We start from the raw sequence: 21,136 nt of genomic DNA, 5'->3' as shown, positions 1-21,136 counted from the left end.
TAAATCTTAAGTTGTTGATGTCCTTCCATGTAATACCATGGTGATGTTTTGAGAAAAACACATTGCATTGCCAAAATAATGTAGAGACATCTCCAGCCATGAGGTATAGTTTTAAAAATGTGTCTGTATGTATGTATATGTATGTAAGTGTGTGTGTAAACGTTATTTATAATGACTCCAGAGTCCATCTATACATAACTTTGAAATTTCACTACAATTTCTGTTAACTATTATACCCTTATCTCACAATTGTCTTTTACTTTGTACTGCCTTATGATCCTTACGGTAGGGAGAAAAGGGAGTTCTTCTGATACATCTGCTTATGAAAATGTTGATTATTTAAGATTAACAAGCAGCTAAAAAACCTTACATGCAAAGAACAATTTTTTAAGAAATGAACAAACCAACCCACCCCCAAAAACCCTTCTTTGCTGGGCTGGGAGAGTGGAAAAATCCCCAAAAAGGACAGGAAAGAGATCCAGTGTTAGTAACAGGTTTTAAGAACTGAATAGTGACAATACACATAGGGAGCTCATAGACAAAAAGGAAACCTGACCATGGACATGAAAGACAAACACAGGGGAAACATATTGCACTACAACATTTGAGCAAATTAGGATCCCTCATTCCATGACAAGGCCATGAAGAAATCTCTGTTCTAGCATTTGCTCTAATGTCATCATATAGCAATTTCTTTATCAAATGGAAAGTTCAAAGTAAGAAAAAAAATGTTCTGTGGAACATCAGAAAACATTATCACTGCACTGAATTCAAGCTATTGTAACATATGCTTAACATTTCCCACGTATCAAATACCTTGTGCAACCTGTTTTTTTAGGCTTCACTCAATTTGTTAGCCTAAGAGGATGGTCCATGAATCCCTAGCAACTTCATGGGATTGTTTTATGTGTTTATATCACTATGTGTAACTCTTCTGCAAATTACACTAATACAATCTGAAATGATCAAAAATAACCTATCTGGACTCACAGACACACATTCACTTGAAATTCAGAGTGTGTGTTTGTGCGTGTGTATTTAGGAACACTTTCCTCTCCCTCCTCCTCTCAAAATAAAGTCCTCTCTTTTTCTTCTTTTTTTTTTTCTGTACAGATTTTGAAACAGTATAGATCCTCTTTTCATGTTTTGGTTGGGTTTTTTGTTATATAAATGAAGGCACAAATTACCTTTTCAGTCCTGAGATTCTCACAGAAATCTTTTAGTTGAGGCTTTACAAAAATAACCCACTGCACTGTTGCAAGAGTTAACTATCCTGTTTTCAGTGCTGACCTTCAAGCCCAACACTTGGGAAACGCAGTAAATGACTGACATGAAAAGTATTTAACCACTACCTACAGCACAGGGTATGCAGCTTCCCCCTCGCTACCCAATGGGGAAAGGCAAGCATCTTCAGAGGCCAACTTGTTCCACCTAACGTGGCCTGAGAGCGCGATCATCCGAGAGCACCATCTCCTTCCTCTGACTGTGGGAAGGAGCCCAGACAGTTATCTAGCTTTCTGATAGCTGAGGTTAGGCAAGATAAAAACCTATCCAGAGTTAAAACGGAGCCTGATTTCGTGCCTATCACGTCCAATCTGCCTAAATGCATGCATGGACACAGTCAAGTGACAGTGGCTGACAGGGCTGCTCTTTGTCAGCTGAGCTGTGACAGCTGGCTTGGGTATGAATTCTTCGTGTGTGTGTGTGTCCCATTTATGAAAAAAAAAAAAAAAAAAAAAAACACAAACCACCACACTAGTTTAAGCCACCTTCATGAACAAATTATCCAGGGGTACGGGCCAAGTGCCCACAGTTTAGCGGATGAGCAAGTACTCATTAAACCACAGTAATTTCCTTGGTCAAGGCCATATATCCTCAGCTTGTAACAGCTCTGAGAAAGAGGCAAAGACAATAGTTCATTTAATCTCTTGATCAGCTGTACAACTTTTCCAGCTTCTGAACTATGTAATGTGGCCTTTTCTTTGCAATGCTGTATCACAAGGTCCCTTTATAGGAATTACCTTTTAAAAACATAAGTGTATGGTGCTTCTGGCTACTAAGTAGCATAAACTAATTTAGTTTTTGCTCTTCGCTCCCTTTCTTTACTAAGCAGATGTAGCAGTTTACAGTCTTCATATTGGAAGGGAATGAGTCCACATTTCCCACATCCTCTGTTTTAAAACTTGACCTTCCTTATCTGACCTTCAACTCACAAGCCCCTCCTAAGGCAGAAGAGTGCATCCCTGCTCACCTCTACAATATTATGGTGCTTAAGAGACTTCCAAAAGACACAAAACCTGAATGAAGCCAGCCTTGTAGCCAAGCCTGATTTATCTGCAAGGAACGCTACTGTGAAATAAGTTTCCAAAAATTATGTTTCCTCTCCAGGAAAGGAAATAATGTGAGAGTGCAAAAACTACTGTCATGACTGGGACCATCACAAGATAATGCATTTCATATAAAGGGGGAAAAAAAAAAAAAAGTCATCATACACTTTAAATTTGGTACAGACTCCTGGCTTCATGTCTCCCAGGAGGTGCATCATCGTGTCCAGTAATTCACGACTTGAACTAATCAAGAACTCACGGCCACATGCCAGCGCAGCCACATCTGTGAGAGAACACAAAACATCAAAATAAAAATCATGTTTCAAACAAAAGTTTATGCTAATTATCAGGACCACTAAAAAGATATGTCAGCTGTGAAGAATGAACTATGGCATCTATATAAACTTCAAACTATATTCATCTACATAGCAAATACTGAAGCAGCAAATTATACTGGTCAAACTCCTTCATAATTCTTCTTTGGTATTTAAAATGTTTATTCAGAGTGGCCAGTATCCAAATAGTAACACAGTGAATTACAAAACAAAAGGCTGGATTCATCCACAAATAATGTGGGACTGAAGCAGAGCTGACCATTATAGGTCCCACTTCAAAGAAAAGAGACTGCAGTTTGTTTTACAATCACTCAATCCAATATACCTGGCACATTACACAACCAAAACTCTGGTGGAGAGCTCTTTTCCTACCTTTCTGCAAGCGCTGCATTATTCACACACAAACCGAAAGGCAAAAATATTTCCAAAGACTACTGCTTGAAAGCAGACTTTCCTTCAGTATTTTCCCTTACGCTTGCCCCATGCTTTAGGGCATCCTTAATATGCAAGGGGTATCTTCCAGCAAACCGAGTTTCTTTGTACTGTGCATCTGGCCAAGCCTTCTCCAAACACACGGAGCGTGGTGTATGTAACTAGTGAGAGAACCTGGTTCCTTGGCCTCCCATTCAGGGCAAGTCTGGGGATCTGCTGCACGATACAGTTCTTCCACTTCCATGCAGCCTCAGGTTCTCTCCCCTATGCACGTACACCATGATGCCTTTTTTAACCTCAGAATAAGCAGAAGTGCTATGGACGCAGCTTATAATTAAAGACTCTTATTGCAATGTTTGTACACACTGGGCTGTGTTAAGACTGCACTGAGAACTACTGTTCTGGTGTTTTCTAACTTCTGAAAACTTGGCACTTCATGACCACTTCCTCAGTGTTCTTTTAATGATGCTTTCTCGTGCAATATTACTTACAGCATAACTAGGAGGAATAAAACTGGTACCTTCTACATCGTTCATCTGACTCTATCCTTTATCACATGAGTTTCATCAACCTCCCAAATTACAGAGACCAAGAGAGAAATCTTGGTTATATCAACTTCACCGGCAAAACTTATATCAGCTTCAGTGAAGCAAGATTTCATTCCATCATCCTGATTCCTCCTCAGGCAGAACCCCAACACCCCCCACCTTTAAACATTTTCTTTATTCAAACTTTACTTTTGCTATGCTTTTTTTGTTGGTTTGGGTTTTTTTTCAGTGAAGGAATCGGGGAACTGGATTCCGCCCTAGTACAGTGGCATAACACATCACATTGTTTTTTATTACAATCTTTAATGGTACCACAACACCTAAAATCACACATTCAAAAAGGCTGTTAATGCAAGATTCACTTATTTGTATAAACGCCCACTGTTTCATCTATCTCGCATCATGTCATTAGTGTCATTTTGACAGTTTCACAAACATGCAGATGACATATCAACCCCTTTTCTCACAGGCTTCCAAGCCACCAGCAGTCATATTAAGCTAGATCTGTGGCTTTCTACTTATTTTCTGACCCTAAAAAGAAACATTTAGTATGGAAGTCGTTTGTTACCTTTTATTTCTCTTAGCACTATGGCCTCAGGACAGTGAAGGTAGGGTCTACCTGGCAGCAACAAAATTCTTACGCAGTTTCAAAATTCTGAACACATACCTTAAGATGGGGCTGATCTACCCACACCATCTGCAATTCATGTATCTTGAAGATGTTGGCATTATTGGAAATTCAGAAAGTAAATTGCTTGACATTTACAAACTAAGGTGAGCCTACAAGACTAGTAGAACGGTCCTTGTTTTATTCCAGATTGAACGAGGTGTTAGGGAATTTCAGAACACAGTGGCTCTTGCCTGTCCAATCCTTGACTGCGTCACAGACAGTACAATACCTCACAGAAGTGTCAATGACAAAATCTGCTAGAACTTTAAAAGACTAGGAAGTCAGCCAAGATATCAACGTTGACCTGACTTTGAAAAGCTGTATTTACTGCAGCACATATAAGGCAGTATAGAAATTCCCAGTACACGTGGAATGCTATTCTGAGAGATAACATTAACTTACTTGTTACAATCCCTGCCAAAGCTAATACAAACTGATTTTCATCAGAATCCAAATCCTGCTGCTTCACGTCTTCACTTAAAGACTTCACAAAGCTCTCCATGGTCTGTGCAGTGATTGTGAAAAACTTTACTGCTTTACTCTGCAAGCACGGAGGAGAAAAAAAATTATTATAAGCACTATAGCAACTATGACTATTAGATGCTACAGCAAAACTGGACAATCTTCAAAACTACTAAAACATCCAGTTACTTCAAAAAACACCAGAAAACAGCAGGTATGCACTAAGTGATATGTCTGATCCCATAATATTTGAAACCGTTACCGCAGAAGAAAATGGGAAACTGCTCAACGCTACATATATTTATAAAAATATACCATTGCGTATTTACCTCCTAAACCCACAATAATATAGATCAAACGGTAGAATTAATGCTTATTTTAAAAAGTGAGGATATTATCTCTTTGCTTTGCAAGAGCTGCACCAGGCATTTCACATTTACCTGAGCTACTACAGCAGCTTTTGTCAAAACCCCGTCCAGCTGAAGACTGGAGAGCAAGCCTGATACAGTGACTTGCCATGGATTTCGTAAGAAAACCAATGAAATACCCAGAAAAAAAAAAAGCAGAATTCAGTTGGATCCTAACAGGATTCATTAATTGCTCAATACAGGATGAAGAACAATGGGCTAGGTAGAAGCTCCTTAGAAAAGGAAACGGAGGTCTCTCCTGGGTCATAGGTTGAATTTAAGTCAACAATATCACGTGAGAAAGATGATCATCACGTCAGAGCATACAAACAGGAGTACAGCCCGTAATTATGTTATGCAATCTTCTCCCCTCAGCTGGAATACTTCATTTTAGGGTATCTCGGTTGGGCAAGCAGCCACCTGGTACAAAGTTCAGGGCAGGTCAGAGGTTCAGACAGAGGCCACAAGGAAGGATGGGGAGAACTGTTTCTGTTTGTCAATAATTCTGACCTGTAAAACATTGCTGGAACACTATTTCACAGAGAGGATGCTGGTTTTCATACCAAAAATAGCACAGCAGAGAGCCCATAATCCCATGTTTCCCAGTGTCTTTAATAATTTCGCCAGTTGTTTCACGAAGCAGCTGAAACTTTTAGGCATTCCCAGCAGCGACCCAATGGGACAGCCCAAGAAATGCCTGAACTTCTATTCATTTCTGCAAAATGACTGAAAATTTTAGTATTTTATCAAAACTACTCCTTTCGCAATATGTGCAAAGCTACTGGTAATATTTATGTATCCCTCCACTACTGCACGTTCACCACATCAAAGATGTGCAGTTCCTGTTGGGTGACTCCAGCAACGGAGTATCTTCACAAATCATACTGTGGTCCCAGAGTAACAGGAATGAAAGGATTGCAGGGAAAGAGAATGGAAAAATGTGCACTTCTGCACTGCTGGATGTACTTTTTATACGTACATGGACACCACACTTCAAAAATGGCAATTTTAACATAAGCAGTGACTATAGTTCAAGAAGCAGAGGACGTGAGAGAAAATGAAGAGAGCCTACTATAGCAGACTAGTACAAGCTATTATGAAAATATGTATTCACAAGGGAATGGAACAGAGTACTAAGCAAACCAAGTACTTGGTACGTTGCACAGAAAACAAGCAAAATCTTCTATTTGCCAGTCTCTTGACACGCCACTGGTGTCCTCTCTGCTGAACCTTCTTTCCAAATAGCCATTGATTAACTAGCGGTGAGGTCTGAGGAGCTGCAGCAGAGACCAATCAGGTTTATAAATAGCAATCATTACGTACTCTGCCCAGTCTCTTATTAGCTTGACAGTATTTTCATGGGACTGAAGAATGCCTCACCCACCGACATTGAAATAAGGACAGTTCTGAGAGCAGCCATTAAGGTGCTTCAACTCAGATGGTGCAATGAACCCTTTGCTGTCCAAGTAACTCCTGCGTGAAAACATCAGTTAACGTGCAAAATTGCTCCTGTAAAATATAAAGCTGCTTGTCACCATTGCAGATAACTGAAGTAGCAGACCACCTTGTAGGATCCAAAATTTCTCCAGTTGAAACATGCCTTGATGTTCTTCTGAAATCAAACCTTCAGTTGTTTCCACGCAAGAGACCTGTCATGAGGTATCCGGTTGAAGTTTTTTGAAAGATATCTAGAACAATCTGATGGGAATTAATTTACGTCTTTTTTGGCACATGTAGGTAGGCATCCTTGAAAACTCTCTCTCATGCTGCTTCTCTGGATGTCTCTTCACGTGCTCTCTAGAAACATGAGGCATAGGCAGAAACAGTAGGCATCTCTCCCCCGCTGCCTTGAAAACTACTTGTGTGACATCTCAAATTTGCTGCTCAAGTTTTGACTTTCCCAAATCGTACGGACACAAATCATATTGGTCCCAAACATCATTTCAGTCAATCTGCATTATAGAACTGTATGAAAGACCTGTTTCCATATCTGTGCAAAGACTGAAAAAAGCCTGAGCATTGTTCCCTAAGGCATGAAGTGATTTTGAATTGATGCCACCCTCCCCACATGCTTAAATATGAGCAAGTTTTAAAGCACTCTTGATGTACTTATACATTTCTGTAGTTCATAGCACGTTCTCAGGGGAGGGAGGAAGATGTTGTACAACTTGTCCAAAAATAACCCAAACCAAAAAACTTTGTGTGACAAATCTCCATCATCTTTTAATAACCTGACTCATTACCAGTTGCAATCCATGGTTGACGCAATGCCACACAATCCGTTCATGTTTTTCCTAGTAGTCTTGTTGCAAACCCAGGCACATTTCTTATCAGGTTATGTGCACCACCACAAGAAAATGATGCCCAAAAATGTTGCTATGACCTTCACCAGAAGTATAGCAGTTCAATGGGCTCTAATGATTGCTGGGAATGACTATTGTACAAGTATTCCAGCCTCCCACTACCCTCCTACAGGTAAAACGGGGAGGGACTCTCAATCAGGGATTGTGGCAATAGAACAAGGGGTAACAGTTTTAAACTGGAAGAGAGTAGATTTAGATTATATATTAGGAAGAAATTCTTTAATCTGAGGGTGGTGAGGCACTGAAACAGGTTGCCCGGAGAAGCTGTGGATGCCCCATCCCTGGAAATGTCCAAGGCCAGGCTGGATGGGGCTTTGAGCAGCCTGGTCTAGTGGGAGGTGTCCCTGCCCAGGGCAGGAGCATTGGAAGGTTGGAACTAGATGATGTTTAAGGTCCCTGCTAACTCTAACCATTCTACAATTCTATTTTGCATTTCAAACAAACCTAGAAACAGAAGTATTGCATCTTCACAGTTGGGCTTTTTACCCTTATACAAATCATCAGGCAACAGTTTTGGATTTACCTAATTATACTTAATTTTGATACTTAAGACTGCTTTCAATAAGTCTTCTACTAATTTTACTCTCATCTTGTAGAAATACAGTCATTTTCATCACTGCTAGTGTTGTGTTTGTGGGAAACATGATTTCAGTACTATTTCACAAGTCAAGTAACAATGGCTAGTCACTAAATATTGTCAAGTCTTACAGTTATAAACTGTTCTGGAAATAGAGAATGCAATTTTATACTGGTTTTGTTGCCATATTGGGGCTCTGTAGTACCCACCTGCCTTTTTGTTAAAAAAACCACCCCTGCTTTATACAGTGTTTTTGCAGACTTTTTTCCTTAGTAACTGCTGCTGCTTGGATCTTGAATCATCAGAAATTATCACCAAAAAGTATCACTGTATAGCTTTCTAATATCCAATATAAAATTACAACTGTATTTTGGGGCACCAAAACTGAAAAACCTCTTACAAACACACTAGTTTACCACTTACTGTAATAAACTAATCCCGTTGACTCAGCTGTTCATCATGCTGCTAGAAAAATCAAGCCAGAGGAAACTGTGGCATCAGTTCACTCAGATTAAATACAACAATTTCTTCTCATGTTGGCTGTGACAAGACTGAAAATCGTATTTTCATCAGGCCTGTTCCTCTGATCCCTCCTAATTCCATCTGCTGCACTTGGCAGCGAAACTATGTTAGCTGTAATATTACTATTGTCTTCAACTGTTGTTGTTTTGGCGTTTTTCAAATAAGCTACCTGCCCACATTTAACATCAAAGATTTGATAAGATTCACTACACTCAAAGCAGCTAGGCTCTCCTAATTTCCAAAACTCATGCAAATATTAAGGCAGTGCAAAGATTTAAAGACGTTGAGAATTGATGGATCTGTCTTCCTTCCACGGAAAGAGCTCCTCCAAGCTCTCTACAGGTATGGGAACTGCTCCATGGGCCCAAGAATTATTTTCTTCTTCTGTTAGCTTGCAGAGATACTTAAATTGTGCTAGCTGCAGCCTTGCTTCCAGTTTAACTGTGTGTGGTGGAAAACAGACAATCCTTGTTTGGTAAGATAAGAATTAATTACTGCATTTCTTCTCAGACTGCTTCATAACACTTTACAATTCCAACATTTCTTATATGAGAATGGATAGTTTCCAAAGAATATACAATTCAGAAAACATTTTCACAGTCCAATTAGTTTTTGAAATAAATCCTTACATTAAAGTGTTTTACAGAGCAAGGTCCTTACTCTAAAGGCCTAACAGCACTACCGCCAATAAGCATTCACCTGCCATACTTACTCCTCCTAGAAGGGTTTTAACAGCTTCCTCATTGCTAGATACACCCCACAACAACGTGCACACCGCTGCACCCATTTCTGTGCAATACTCTGCTTGCTGCAGGAGCTGCTGCTTGGCCTCATTCAGCTGCTGGCGGAGGTCTAGTTTCTCCTGAAATAGCATAAGGAAATTCTGGTTGCACTTCACGTCAGCCAAATCACGTTTCTAGGCTAAGGGACAGAACAAGAAACAATATCGTGGCCATTTATGAAATGGGGAGAAGGGGGTAGAGGGGGTGGGGTGGCAAACTCACAGCAGTTGCAGATACATACCTTCTCTCCAGAGCTATATCTAAGTACATCGTGGAGGCTGACAGTAACCAGAAGCCTGTCCACAAGGTCATACCAAGTGACCCACCGAGACCGAGTGGCACCTAGAGAAGTCTGATAGGAGACTCTACTCCTCCTAAACAAATAGCTACACGTCTCTTCAAGAGAGAAGGGATTTCAGCATCAGAGGTCAGCCTCTCCAGACACCTTACAAAAGATACTGGAAACATCTTTCAGGAAGGGAGGGTTGTTTTGTTTTTCAAAACAGTCTTCTGCCTTAGCCAATGTGATAGATGCCTAATGTTGCTGGATATCTAGGATAAATACTGTTGTCTCTTCCAGCTTTTTTCTATTGGCATATTCCTGACCAGCAGTGGCAAAGGAAGACAGAGTCCCTGGAAAAACACACCTAAGGTTTTAAGTTTGGAGGGCCTTTCATACCAAGAAAGCCCCAGGCACCACCGTCCATCCATCACCCCAGTGCGTTGCTCAGTGGTCCTTGCCACAAAGCATAAAGAGAATAGAGCAATCCAACACGACCAGGACCCAATTTCTATTTGATATTACTTTTTTCCAACCATATGGGGAGTTGGCCAGAAGAATACCATGAGATTAGGTATGATTCTAGGTGTCACTGGCTTCCTACCAACTGCCACAGGGACGGCGAAAGCTGCTGCACTTCTCAGTTTAGAGCTGGTGTGGACAGTGAGATGACGGCAGGGATACCGCAGTTTGCGGTCTCTCAGGGTGGGTGAGGGCTCCCTGCTAACTGTGGGGTGGTATTAGACAGTGCTCCAGGGAAAGATAAAGGCCAATCAAGAAAAATGATGCTCACTGAAGTATTAAAAGATAAGAGAGAGAATCACAGATCACACAATGTCAAAAGAATAGAAGGATCTTGCTCTGCCCATTTTGTGGGCGTGGGATTTTCACATTCATTGCAGAAAGCATCCTCTCCGGCCCAGCCTCCCCTGTGTCTTTAGCTACCACGATGAAGTCTGGGGAAATGAGAAGAAATCTCCTACGTCAATTTTGAAAGCAAGTAAACAGAACAGAACTTTCAATCATGTATTCCCATCAAGATTTTAAGGGCTCACCGCAATGTTTTGTGTTGAGGGTTTGGAAAGAATAGAAACAAACTCACCTGAAAATTTGTGTAACATGATATCAACTAGTGAAAAGCTGCTTGTACTGTGTTTGTCATCAATTACCTATCTAGCCTCCTGTATCACACCTGTCAGCCTGATTTGCATTGTTTTATCATGCTGCTAATGGAACACACAAGCTAGGACTTACAAAGTTCAAATTAAATTTATCAAGCAGATTTCTGTGCGTATTTACTCTCTGGAGTCTTTTTCACCTTATAGTTTAACATACGCAAAACACTGACACTTGCTGCTGATTCCCTAGGCATAGAAGTCCCAGGAAAAGCCTCTTATTTCTTAATACTTTGATCATTTTTGAGCAAGATAGCCGAATTTTTCTTTTACATAACCCACTGCCAGACCTATCAGCTTTTCTGCCACTATGTGCATCAGGCATCTTCGTTGTCTAACCCATATATTGTCACTGCCTTTCTTTTCCACACTGTCCTTGTCTCAGGAAAATGTATATCTTAATACATTTTATTTGCATTTTGCATTTGCATGCTAATACTAAACAGTAAGACATAAAACTCTGTAATACTAAAGCTAGATTCCCCAACAAGGATGCAAAGCCAGCACAAGAAATGCCAGAATTTTTAATAGATCAAAAGCAACATCAGAACAAAGGTAAGAAGCAAGGAAAACAAAATAGTACATTCAAGAGCCAGGAAAATAAACGGAGCCTGCAAAAGCAAATAACCTAGCTGGAAGCAACACTCTCATGAAGCAATCACTGTGCTATGCAACACCACCATCTTCAGGAAGGGGTCAAGGCACAAGAATATAGCAGTGTTTAAGTACATAACTATGAAAAGACAGACAAAGAAGACATTAGTTAAGAATAATATGTGCACTTTAAGTTTTGCTCAGGTTCTGAAAGCATGGCAACTCCCTAATAAGTGAAACAGCACTGCAAAGAAATTTTGAAATGCAAAATGTTGATTTATGATCCCCTAAGAAAAGAGCACTGCTCAATCAGAAAATGCATTTATTTTATGTTTATTTCAGTGAATCATTTCCTTTTCCTTCAGGAGATAAATATGTAGAAAATAACTCTGAAACTATAAGCAAGGATGCCTATACCAGAACATCAACCAAATGAAAAACACCATGCAAAGTGATTAACACGAACAAAAATCACAGATATACCACATTCTTTTATCCTGAAGACCTAAAGGATGCCTCAATGATGTTTCACAATGTACATATGCAAAATCCACTCACACAAATACACCTTTGTGGCATGTAACAGAAGCCATTTAGAAAACCAGTATATCCCACACAACAGCAAAGATACAAAGAAAAGAGCTTTGAGGAGGAACACCAAGACAACAACTCCTCTTGATAAACTATCCGTGCTTTAAGTAAAACGTTCATCCAAAAGAAATCACAAACCTAAACTACCTGCCATTTATTTTGTAGTATTAACAAGAATAAAGGGTGGGGCCCACTTCATTACTATCTAAAGCAGCATCATTGTATCTTACAGAGATTTCATCACAGATGCTTATACAACTGAAGACCTGGGTACACAGCAAAACTAAACGAGTACCTATTGCCAAACTGCAATAGCTATCCCAGAGGATACTTATTTTGAAGGAAGGAATATCCAGATAGACAACTATTCTATCATACTTTACCATTCATATCAAACCCCATTCCAGAATGACTTGCCCACGCAGATATGCCCTGAAACTGCACGTCTGAACTCTTCATTTATTCCTTTTCAAAAATGAAATAGTTTCTGCAGATTCATCTGTCTTTGTGCAATCCCAAGGCTGGCAGATGCTAACTCTAGAACCCCAACAAAGTGAGTTTCTGTTGACTACTGAAGATTAGCCATCAGCTCCAAGGAAATTAACTTTTGCAGCAAATAATCCCAACCAATTCTCACACCTCTGAGAAATTAAGCTGCTAGTCTTTATGATCCTATTTGAACTCCAAAGGCTTCACAGAAGACCCGCAGCCTGAGAAGTCACAGTCTTTGCTATTCCTTCATTGTTAAGAATCTTCCCTCTCATAAACACTAAACACAATATTGACAGAGCAAAAGGAGCCCTGTAATTGTTCTTTGACTCACAGCTGTACATGGGAATTGGATCAATAGGTGCACTGAGAAAGACTGTTAAAACTAAACAAAGGTACACAGCTTTCAGCATCCAAAAGAGAGGCCAGTTTCATTTTTTACATTGCATTACTTACATTATCTTCTATTGTCCTCTTTCAAAATACATTATAGTTACATTAAATTCAAAATAACTGATTCCATGAAGGACCTTTTGATGCCACCTACATCACCATCTTCCCGAATACTCAATGTTTTACTTCAGTATGTTAATATAACCAAAATGCTAATGGTTGATTTTTAACTTTACCTACACCAAAATGAACCCTGCCAAGAAGCCTGTAACGCAATCCCATACAACTGCTCCTCACACAGTATGCAAGAGAGATCTATGCAGCTACCCAAGTCTTACGTACCTAAGTGGGAGACCAACTGTCAGTTGGTACCTCTGTTTGTACACATTGAATACTTTTTGGTACTGCGCCTTATTATATTTTGTCTAATTGCAATATTGACCCTTTTGCTCTAGAAATATCAAGGGCAAAAGACACATCCATTATGAACTTATAGGTAAGTAATTTACTCATCGCTTGACCGTATGAATAGAAACATCAGACTGTTTTCAGGCTGAGGATGTATTTTGTGACATGAACGTGAAAAACTGATCGTTACTGTTTTTGTTATTAAAACTCAAGCACACAGATACCAGTATTCTGACAGCAAATCTACCTTCTTCTCTCTCATGCAATCTGCCTGGGCTGTTTCCAGACGGGCTCTGAAGTGTTCACAATCCATTTTCAGCTGCTCTATTTCCTCTTCCTTTTTCTCCATGTCTGTGACAGAATAAATCGGATGATAAACGAAGTATGAAGTTATGACCAACAGGCTTGCACTAAAGAAAAAAGAATCCACCAAGTGCAACTTCAATGAGGCACTTGAACTATTTGCTTGTGTTAGATCACCTCCTTGTGGCTACACTGGTGTATCGCCAGCATATTGCCACATTTCAACAGTTCTTATAAGCAGCTAAAGGAACACAATGTTTCAGATTTAAAACAGGGAAAAACCGAAAGAATCACATCTAGCTGTTAAATACTGTGTACCAATAAGATACCATTTTGAAACGGAGCTCCAGCTCCTCAGGGAATTTTAAAAATTTACTCAATTTTCTACTTTCTTTCTTTGCTTTCATGATGGTTTTCATGTCTGGTATCTTTGAAATTCAGTCAATATAGTGAAAATCGAAGAAAAAGAATATCAAGATCAGTTAAAAAAGTGAGTGTTTCAATATGCAATGTACAAATTATATGAATAGTTGGAATGAAATGCAACTACTCCAAACATTTAAATTAATGCTTAGAAAGTATTATAAGACATTACAGACATTATGTCAGTCACAAGCAAATTTTAGGATTCCCTAAATTATGTATTTCCCTGTTATGAGAAATACATTCCAATTTAGATGCTTTATTTTAGTGAATGGAAATTAAGTTAAAATTATTATATTTCACGATCATGATGTCCGTTCTAAAAAATTCGCTTTTAAGGATATTTTTAACAATCGTTGTGTATTGTATTTTACTTTAAAAACCACGGTTCTGGATGCTTAGTATTCACACTGAGAAAACGTAAACACATTTAAGTAATTCCAAAAAGTATTGTCCAAACAGCATCTACTGTAATTTTGGTTAGCTTAAAAACCAAGTTACACCCCACTTTGAGTGCCATACCCTTGATCATGAGAGTATGGTCTATGGCTTAACACACTTCAGATACTTCCCCTTACATGTGGTCAATATTTTTGAATGCCTTTACCAAAGACCGTAACAAATTATATCATAAAAAGATAATATCATTAAAAGAAACAGTCCTTATTATCCAAAGAGCTTGGATTCTGGCATTTTATTTAGTAACTCTACATTATTTGTAAATAAATTCCTTTCTATTTTGGTCCTAATTGACAAAAATGTTATCATCTCAAACATATACACACTGCTTTGGGTAGCAGGTATAAAAGATGATGATCTGGCCGCTAACAGCTTTTCTAAAGAGGTCGAAAATATTTCAGCTCAGCCCTTGTGTGATTCTAAACCATCAACACCAAGAGTTTTTAACAGAAACCAACGAGGCATGCTCTCCCAGCACTCCGCTCTTTTCAACCAGCAATCCAAAGGAAAAGAATGAAGCGGGGAACAGATTCATTGAGGTTTTTGAGAAATAACTCTGGTCAGTGGTAGGAAACTTTCTTTCCTTCCGTCAAGTGAAGAAAATTCAGTCCCTTGGACCTATTACTGTCAGGTGTTAGTCTTAAGTACTTGACAGAAAGATGACCTGAGACAGAGTAAGGCATGCTCTGCTTATCACTGGGAGACCAAGAACCTATTTATCCTTGCCCTGTAAGTACACCCAGTGGAACGCAACTCCCAGTGAAAATCTCTCTCACTGTGAGGCAACAAGCTCTCTTGAATGAGAAGAATCGCTTCCAGCTTTCGAGAGGATGGATCCACCTGGAATCCAGTATCGTCACAACCAGCAGACACACATATATGCCACATCCTTTACTGGCAGACTTCAAAGGTCTTGGAAACAAAACTGAGCCAGGAGAAGGGGAACAGTATTTACTGAGTGTTATGTGATGCTACCTGTATCTTTTGAAGTCCTCCAGATAAAAGACAGATGCGTCAACATCCTCTAAGGTAACACAATGTTTTATGTGAAGGGAAACTAGGTCCATTCTAGAGGGGAAAAATGGGTAACATTGGAAGCTGATGAAGAGATCTACTTCTAGCTGCATCTCATTCCTGGAAACTCCCTCTATTACATCCAGTCAGCTCTCCCAGCTGTGCCAACCTTTGCTCTGAAACCAAATTCAAGGCTGCATGCACCAGTCCTGCCATTTGACAGCCTCTCGACACGCAACAGCAGACGTTTTGCTGACACTGAAGACTGCAGCTCTGCTGCTGACTCCTCCACACTATGGTCCTGAGAAGAACACAGGGAAGCCCAATAGGTTCTCCCAGTGTCTGCAAGTCCCAACCCTCGGTAAGAAAGCTCCTCTCTCTTGACACTGAAATCTTGAAGGAGCAGCTTTTGCTATCAACTTCGATGAGCAAGATATATGAAATGGCATCCTTACACAAACAGGAAATATATAACTTTACCCCTGCAGTGCTGAATCAGACTCAGTGAAGAGGTGGTATTTGCCCCTGAAAGAGACAGCAGACTCAAAAGCAGAACAAGGCAATGAGCACAATGAAAGAAGAGGAGGCCCACATTTCATGCCTTTTAGGTGTGCTCATTCTCATACATGCTGTAGGTCACACCAGGAGATTTTCTGGACAGGAGACCTAATCTCAAAGCTCTGGAAGGTGGAGAAATGAGTACAATTATGATGAATGCCAACAAACGATGGAATTCCAGTTCTACTGATCCAAATGCCAGATCAATGTTAAATGCAATTTTCAGCATTTCCCCAGCAGGGTGAGTTCCACTAAATATATGTATAATAATAGAGAAAATTTGTTGGAGCTATTTTTCTAAGATTCCTGGAGCCCCTTCGTGAGGAGGGCAGTAAGAATAAAACGAACCTTTCTTTTTGAAATGAACAATTACCCTGGCAAAAGCCTTAGTGAAGACCCTGACACCAGCCTGAAAAGTAGATGTTGGTTGCGTTAACCATTGCCAGCTCAGATCTCAGACACCACCTATGGGATGCTCCCATAGCAAATGGGTATCCTATTGACCTAGATACACAAGTGACACATACAAAGATCTCACTCAAGGTTTCTCAAAGCTATTCAAGGCTCTTTAGTCTCACAACTGATTGGGACGGAAATGTTGAAAGTCTCTGACTATAATCCGCGCTTCTTGAGGAGCATAAGAACCTGCTAACCACTTCAAGTTTACAATACTTAGAAAACTGCAATGGCCAATGAAAGTCTAGATGTGTACAAATCTGGGTGTACAAATTACCCATTAGGCTTCTGTAAGAACAACGTGAAAAAACATCTCTAGTAACTGCCAGGACTCCTGTAAGCTTCATATGCCAACACCAAGAGACTCCGTTTACTAAACAGCACCAGAGTGTTCACCACTCTGAGGCTGAAGGCTGCTTGGGTCCCTGTGATGTCCAACCTTTGGTGAACCATATGCTCCAAAGCCTCCTTTCAGTCTGCCTTATTGCATGTTGCAGAGGTAGGAGCAGACTGGATTAGCAAAAATCACCACTTGACTTGTCCAGCTGTAGGGACAAACAATGGCAAGAGTCTGAATAAATGTTCAAACAACCCCATTAAAGGCAAGAGAAATCTCCACTGTAGGAATATATTCAAGAGAGTTCAAAGGCTGACTCAGCTTCAGGTGCTCCTCGAAAGGACCCAGAGAACACTGGCCAGCCAGCAGAACATTTGAAGGAAAGTCTTAAAATCCCCATGTTGATGCCACAAACCTGCTGCTGGAAGGCCCTGGGAGTGTCTCCTTGATGCCTGGCACAAGAAGTGTAAGAAGGATCAGCAAGAGAAATCTTGAGACTGAGCACTGAAAAAAGGATCTGACTAGCTGAGGATCTCGAACACTTAATGCAACTGGAAACAGTCCTTGATGCATTTCAATAGCACAAAGAGAACATTTCCAGATCCTACATCACTTCTTGTGATGCAGATGATATCTCAAATGGCAGCAGGAGAGGTAGTACAGTCTTCTCATCTCTGTCAGGATTTGATGGCATGGAAGAATCTTTCCAAAGAGTACACTGTTGAGGCAACTGGAAGCTCTTCCCCAATACATTACTTGGTATTGGAGACCGGCCTTGTGACTCTATCTTACTTTTCCTTAGCTGGCTGTTGCAAATTAATTTTCAATTAATCACTTGATATTCTAGAAGTAATAAACTCTATATAATCCATCTCAGTGCTTGTCTCATGTCTTTTCAGACAAAACTAATTCCTAGAAGAACAGATGAATTGTCCTGTTACATGTAAGCTACAGGCTAGGGATGGAGTTGACTCAGATTTGGTCCTGACAGCATGCTGGGAGTGGTGCAACTGTTGAAAAAAAATATGCGCAGAGAATCATAACACTGAAAAACTGGACTTTGGGGACAGCAGTAAAAAGGCCTTTATAACAGAGAGTCTTCAACTTTTTTATTATTATTATGACTATTTATGGCAGTAAAAGCATACAGGCTGAAATACAAGACAGGCTAAATACAATGATATTACCTCTTCCTTTAAATCTTCCTTTTTATCCACAGCTACTTATCACGGTTTTTTGCTGTGCATCTGAAGTGACATTTTGAAAAACAGAATGCTTTTCCTTTTTCCTCAAAGAGGAATCACTTTTTTCCTGATACAGCTCCCCTTACTGCCTGAACTAAATACGTTTTTATCCACAGTAAAATATTTTTAAAGATTCATTTGACATGTCTGATTATTTCTAATGCAGTTTGTAATTTTTTCAATACAAACACATTAATTTATTGAAGCGTTCACTGAACATCAAAGTTTAATCTGGAATACCTCCATAAATTCTACAACTATTCGTAGGGGCATGACAGTTTGTTCTAAGTAGTTTTGGCAGAAACTATTGTAACACGGTACTACTCACTTGATTCCATAGCATCCAGTTTCTGAAATGTCCCCAGGATATCACCATTTATTATTTTGGGTAAGAAATCCCGCAATTGCATAACTTCAGTTGTCAGCCTTTCCAAATCCCTCCTTCTAACTTTAACAAAGTCCTCTTTGGTCTCAGCCTTCTGAAATAAAAAAAAAACAACAACAACAAAAAAACACCAAAAACCAAACTAACCACCCACCAAAGACACTTGTTACAGCCTTGCAGTGCTTTTCTGCTTGAATCCCTTCTCTCGGACAAAAATATTCCTCTGTATTATATCATTTCAGAAATTTGTAACCTTTTAAGAGAACTATGCAGTAATAACTAAACCCAAAAGTCTCTGAGATGGACTCTTTGACTGTAATCTAATTTTTGCCACTCTGGCCTAAAGGAAATCATATTGCCTCTCTCTGCATCTGTTTCTTTACCTAAATGTGTGCCATGTACCTCAGAATGCTATAAAAATTAACATTCACATTTTAATAATGTGAGCAGCTATGCATACACCAAGCTATTGCTTCAAGACTGTTGTAAAGGATACAATAACTCCGTTTTTTAATTAACTGAAATATTTGCAAGATCCTCAGTCACCTTGCTAAATTACAACAGCTCTTTTAGAGGAATCTGTATTCTTTTCAAATGAATTCATCCTTTGTGAGAAGCAAAAAATATTTGCAACTATTTGCAACCCAATCCCACATAAAAGTAATTTAATCCTGAGTTAAAACAAAGAAGTATTTACTAGTTTCCTCTTCTACCAAACTAATGCTATAAAATAACTTTAATTCCACAGTCCAAGAGAATGTGCATTAATTTTAAAATTATACAGAAATTTCTGTACCAAAAACCTCCTAAACTCCAATTTCTGATGTATGTACACGTGCACACTGCTGCATCTTAAAAAGGCTACCATATACACACAGATATAAAAAAGATTTAACGTCCTTTGAATAAAACATTAATCAACCAATATGCTTTCACAAAGCAAAATTGTAACATATCTTAGTACTGTTTTGCACTGCATTGAGAAAGGTGCGGAAAAAATGAGATCCTTTATGTACCACATCTTATTTCAGAAAGAAGAGGGTACTACAGAACAACATAAGAAGCTATCTCCTACAGGTACAAAACCTGCCATCCCCCCAGTCTTCTCCAGTCCAACTGCACGAGACAAACGGAGGTCGTTATCACTGGTACAAACAACGCTACCCTGGCATTTCTATCCCTTCCAACCATTTCCTACAAGTCCCTCTTTCTACTTCCTTACTTTCTCAGGTTAAACATTTCCTTTCAGTTTTGCTTCCTACTCTATTTCTTTCCCAGCTATCCTTCAAACCCAGACAGCTGTAGGGACAGAAGAGACCAGTTCCAGCTTTCCCAGTTCAGAGGGCATCAGAGCTGCAGTAACGGTATGGGAGAAAGATTTTACTTTTAACTTGAATTGTACGCTCCAAGCTGCATTTAGGAAGCGCTCATGGCAAAGTCAGTATGGCCAAGTACCACCACATTACACGATTCAAGAAAAATACAACTCATTTAGGTCTCAAGGAAATATGGAATAAACATATGGCAACAGGACTCCATAGAGGAATACCATCTGCATGTCAGCCAACAGGAAGGACAGAGAGACAATTCAGTATTGCTCAAATTACGGAGCACGATTTGGTACAGGTATAAAAATAGCTCTATTCACTAGCAGAAGCTAAATTCAAGTAAAATACACTACTGGACTACTGGGATTGAGATATGAAACATACAATAAGGAGCAAATTCTTATATATCGTCCCCATTGTAAACACAGATCTTTGCAGTTCCAAAAGACAAGTTTTATGTTCTCTGCTTAAGCACCCACTCAACTTCTTCCCCACTAAAATACTATGCTAAAAGCAAATATAGACAATAGAGAACAGCAGTGTTCTGCCCAGCCCCTTACAGCAACAGCAGGTGAATGGATGTAGGAAATTTGACTTCAGCCCTCACAGACCTCTTGCACAACGGCCAAGTTACTTAGTTATGTACCTCAGCTCACAGCCTGTGCAATCTGAATCCCCCTTCCCTGCCTGGCAGGGGGCACAAATCTGCCAGAGGTCACAGCTGGCGATGAGCACCCAGCAGAGAACCACCGCCAGTCCCCTCTCCTTCCCCACCAGCCCAGGCTGCTTCTGCCACTCCTCTACACCATCCCCACCACACCACCCCCTTACGAGCCCAAGGGTCCCTCACCATCCCCCACAGCCGTACCACCAGCCAATGCTGCAGGCAGGAGCCCAACCAAGCTGCCGCCACAGCCCCAGACGATAAGCCCTCAGGGACGAGCTCCCAACGACCCCACAGGCCCTGCTCCTCCGCCGGCAGCCCTGTCTGGCACTCCCCCTCGCCCTGCTGCACAAGGCCCTGCCATCGCCCCCTGAGAGCCCCTAGAGGCCCAGTGAGCAGCACCCAGCACCGACCACCCCCTCGCCCTTGCCCACGGGAGCCGATCCTCGCGGCGGGGTCCCCCGCACCCCGAGGCGGGCCTAGGCCCAGCCCCAGCCCGAGGCCCAGGCCCTCTGCGCGCGCTACCTGCGCGTCGCCGGCTACGCCGGCGCGGCGCCACATGGCGCCAACGGCCTGGCGGGAAAGAGCGAGGGTGGGAAGGGCGCGGGAC

The 21,136-nt window shown here is 40.5% G+C and overlaps 1 protein-coding gene across 3 annotated transcripts in view; it reads right to left on the bottom strand.

Moving 5' to 3' along the window:
* Positions 1-21,126, bottom strand: part of HSF2BP (heat shock transcription factor 2 binding protein) — a 35,048-nt gene extending 13,922 nt beyond the window's left edge. For 2 of the 3 annotated variants that reach the window (XM_063354114.1, XM_063354272.1), the window contains exons 1-6: positions 21,052-21,126; positions 18,478-18,628; positions 13,603-13,706; positions 9,356-9,505; positions 4,715-4,853; positions 2,493-2,610 (exon numbers count right to left, since the gene is read on the bottom strand). In XM_063354114.1, the coding sequence (XP_063210184.1) occupies positions 2,493-2,610; positions 4,715-4,853; positions 9,356-9,505; positions 13,603-13,706; positions 18,478-18,628; positions 21,052-21,087 (698 nt within the window). In that variant the 5' untranslated portion in view covers positions 21,088-21,126. Of the gene's footprint in view, positions 1-2,492; positions 2,611-4,714; positions 4,854-9,355; positions 9,506-13,602; positions 13,707-18,477; positions 18,629-20,712; positions 20,835-21,051 lie in introns of those variants that run through there. The other variant, XM_063354186.1, reaches the window with a different exon arrangement.
* Between the last annotated feature and the right edge of the window lie 10 nt (positions 21,127-21,136).

This window comes from Chroicocephalus ridibundus, chromosome 1 (assembly GCF_963924245.1).
Source record: "Chroicocephalus ridibundus chromosome 1, bChrRid1.1, whole genome shotgun sequence".
NCBI classification, from domain to species: Eukaryota; Metazoa; Chordata; class Aves; order Charadriiformes; family Laridae; genus Chroicocephalus; species Chroicocephalus ridibundus.
This window is presented reverse-complemented; position numbering and strand designations above follow the sequence as displayed.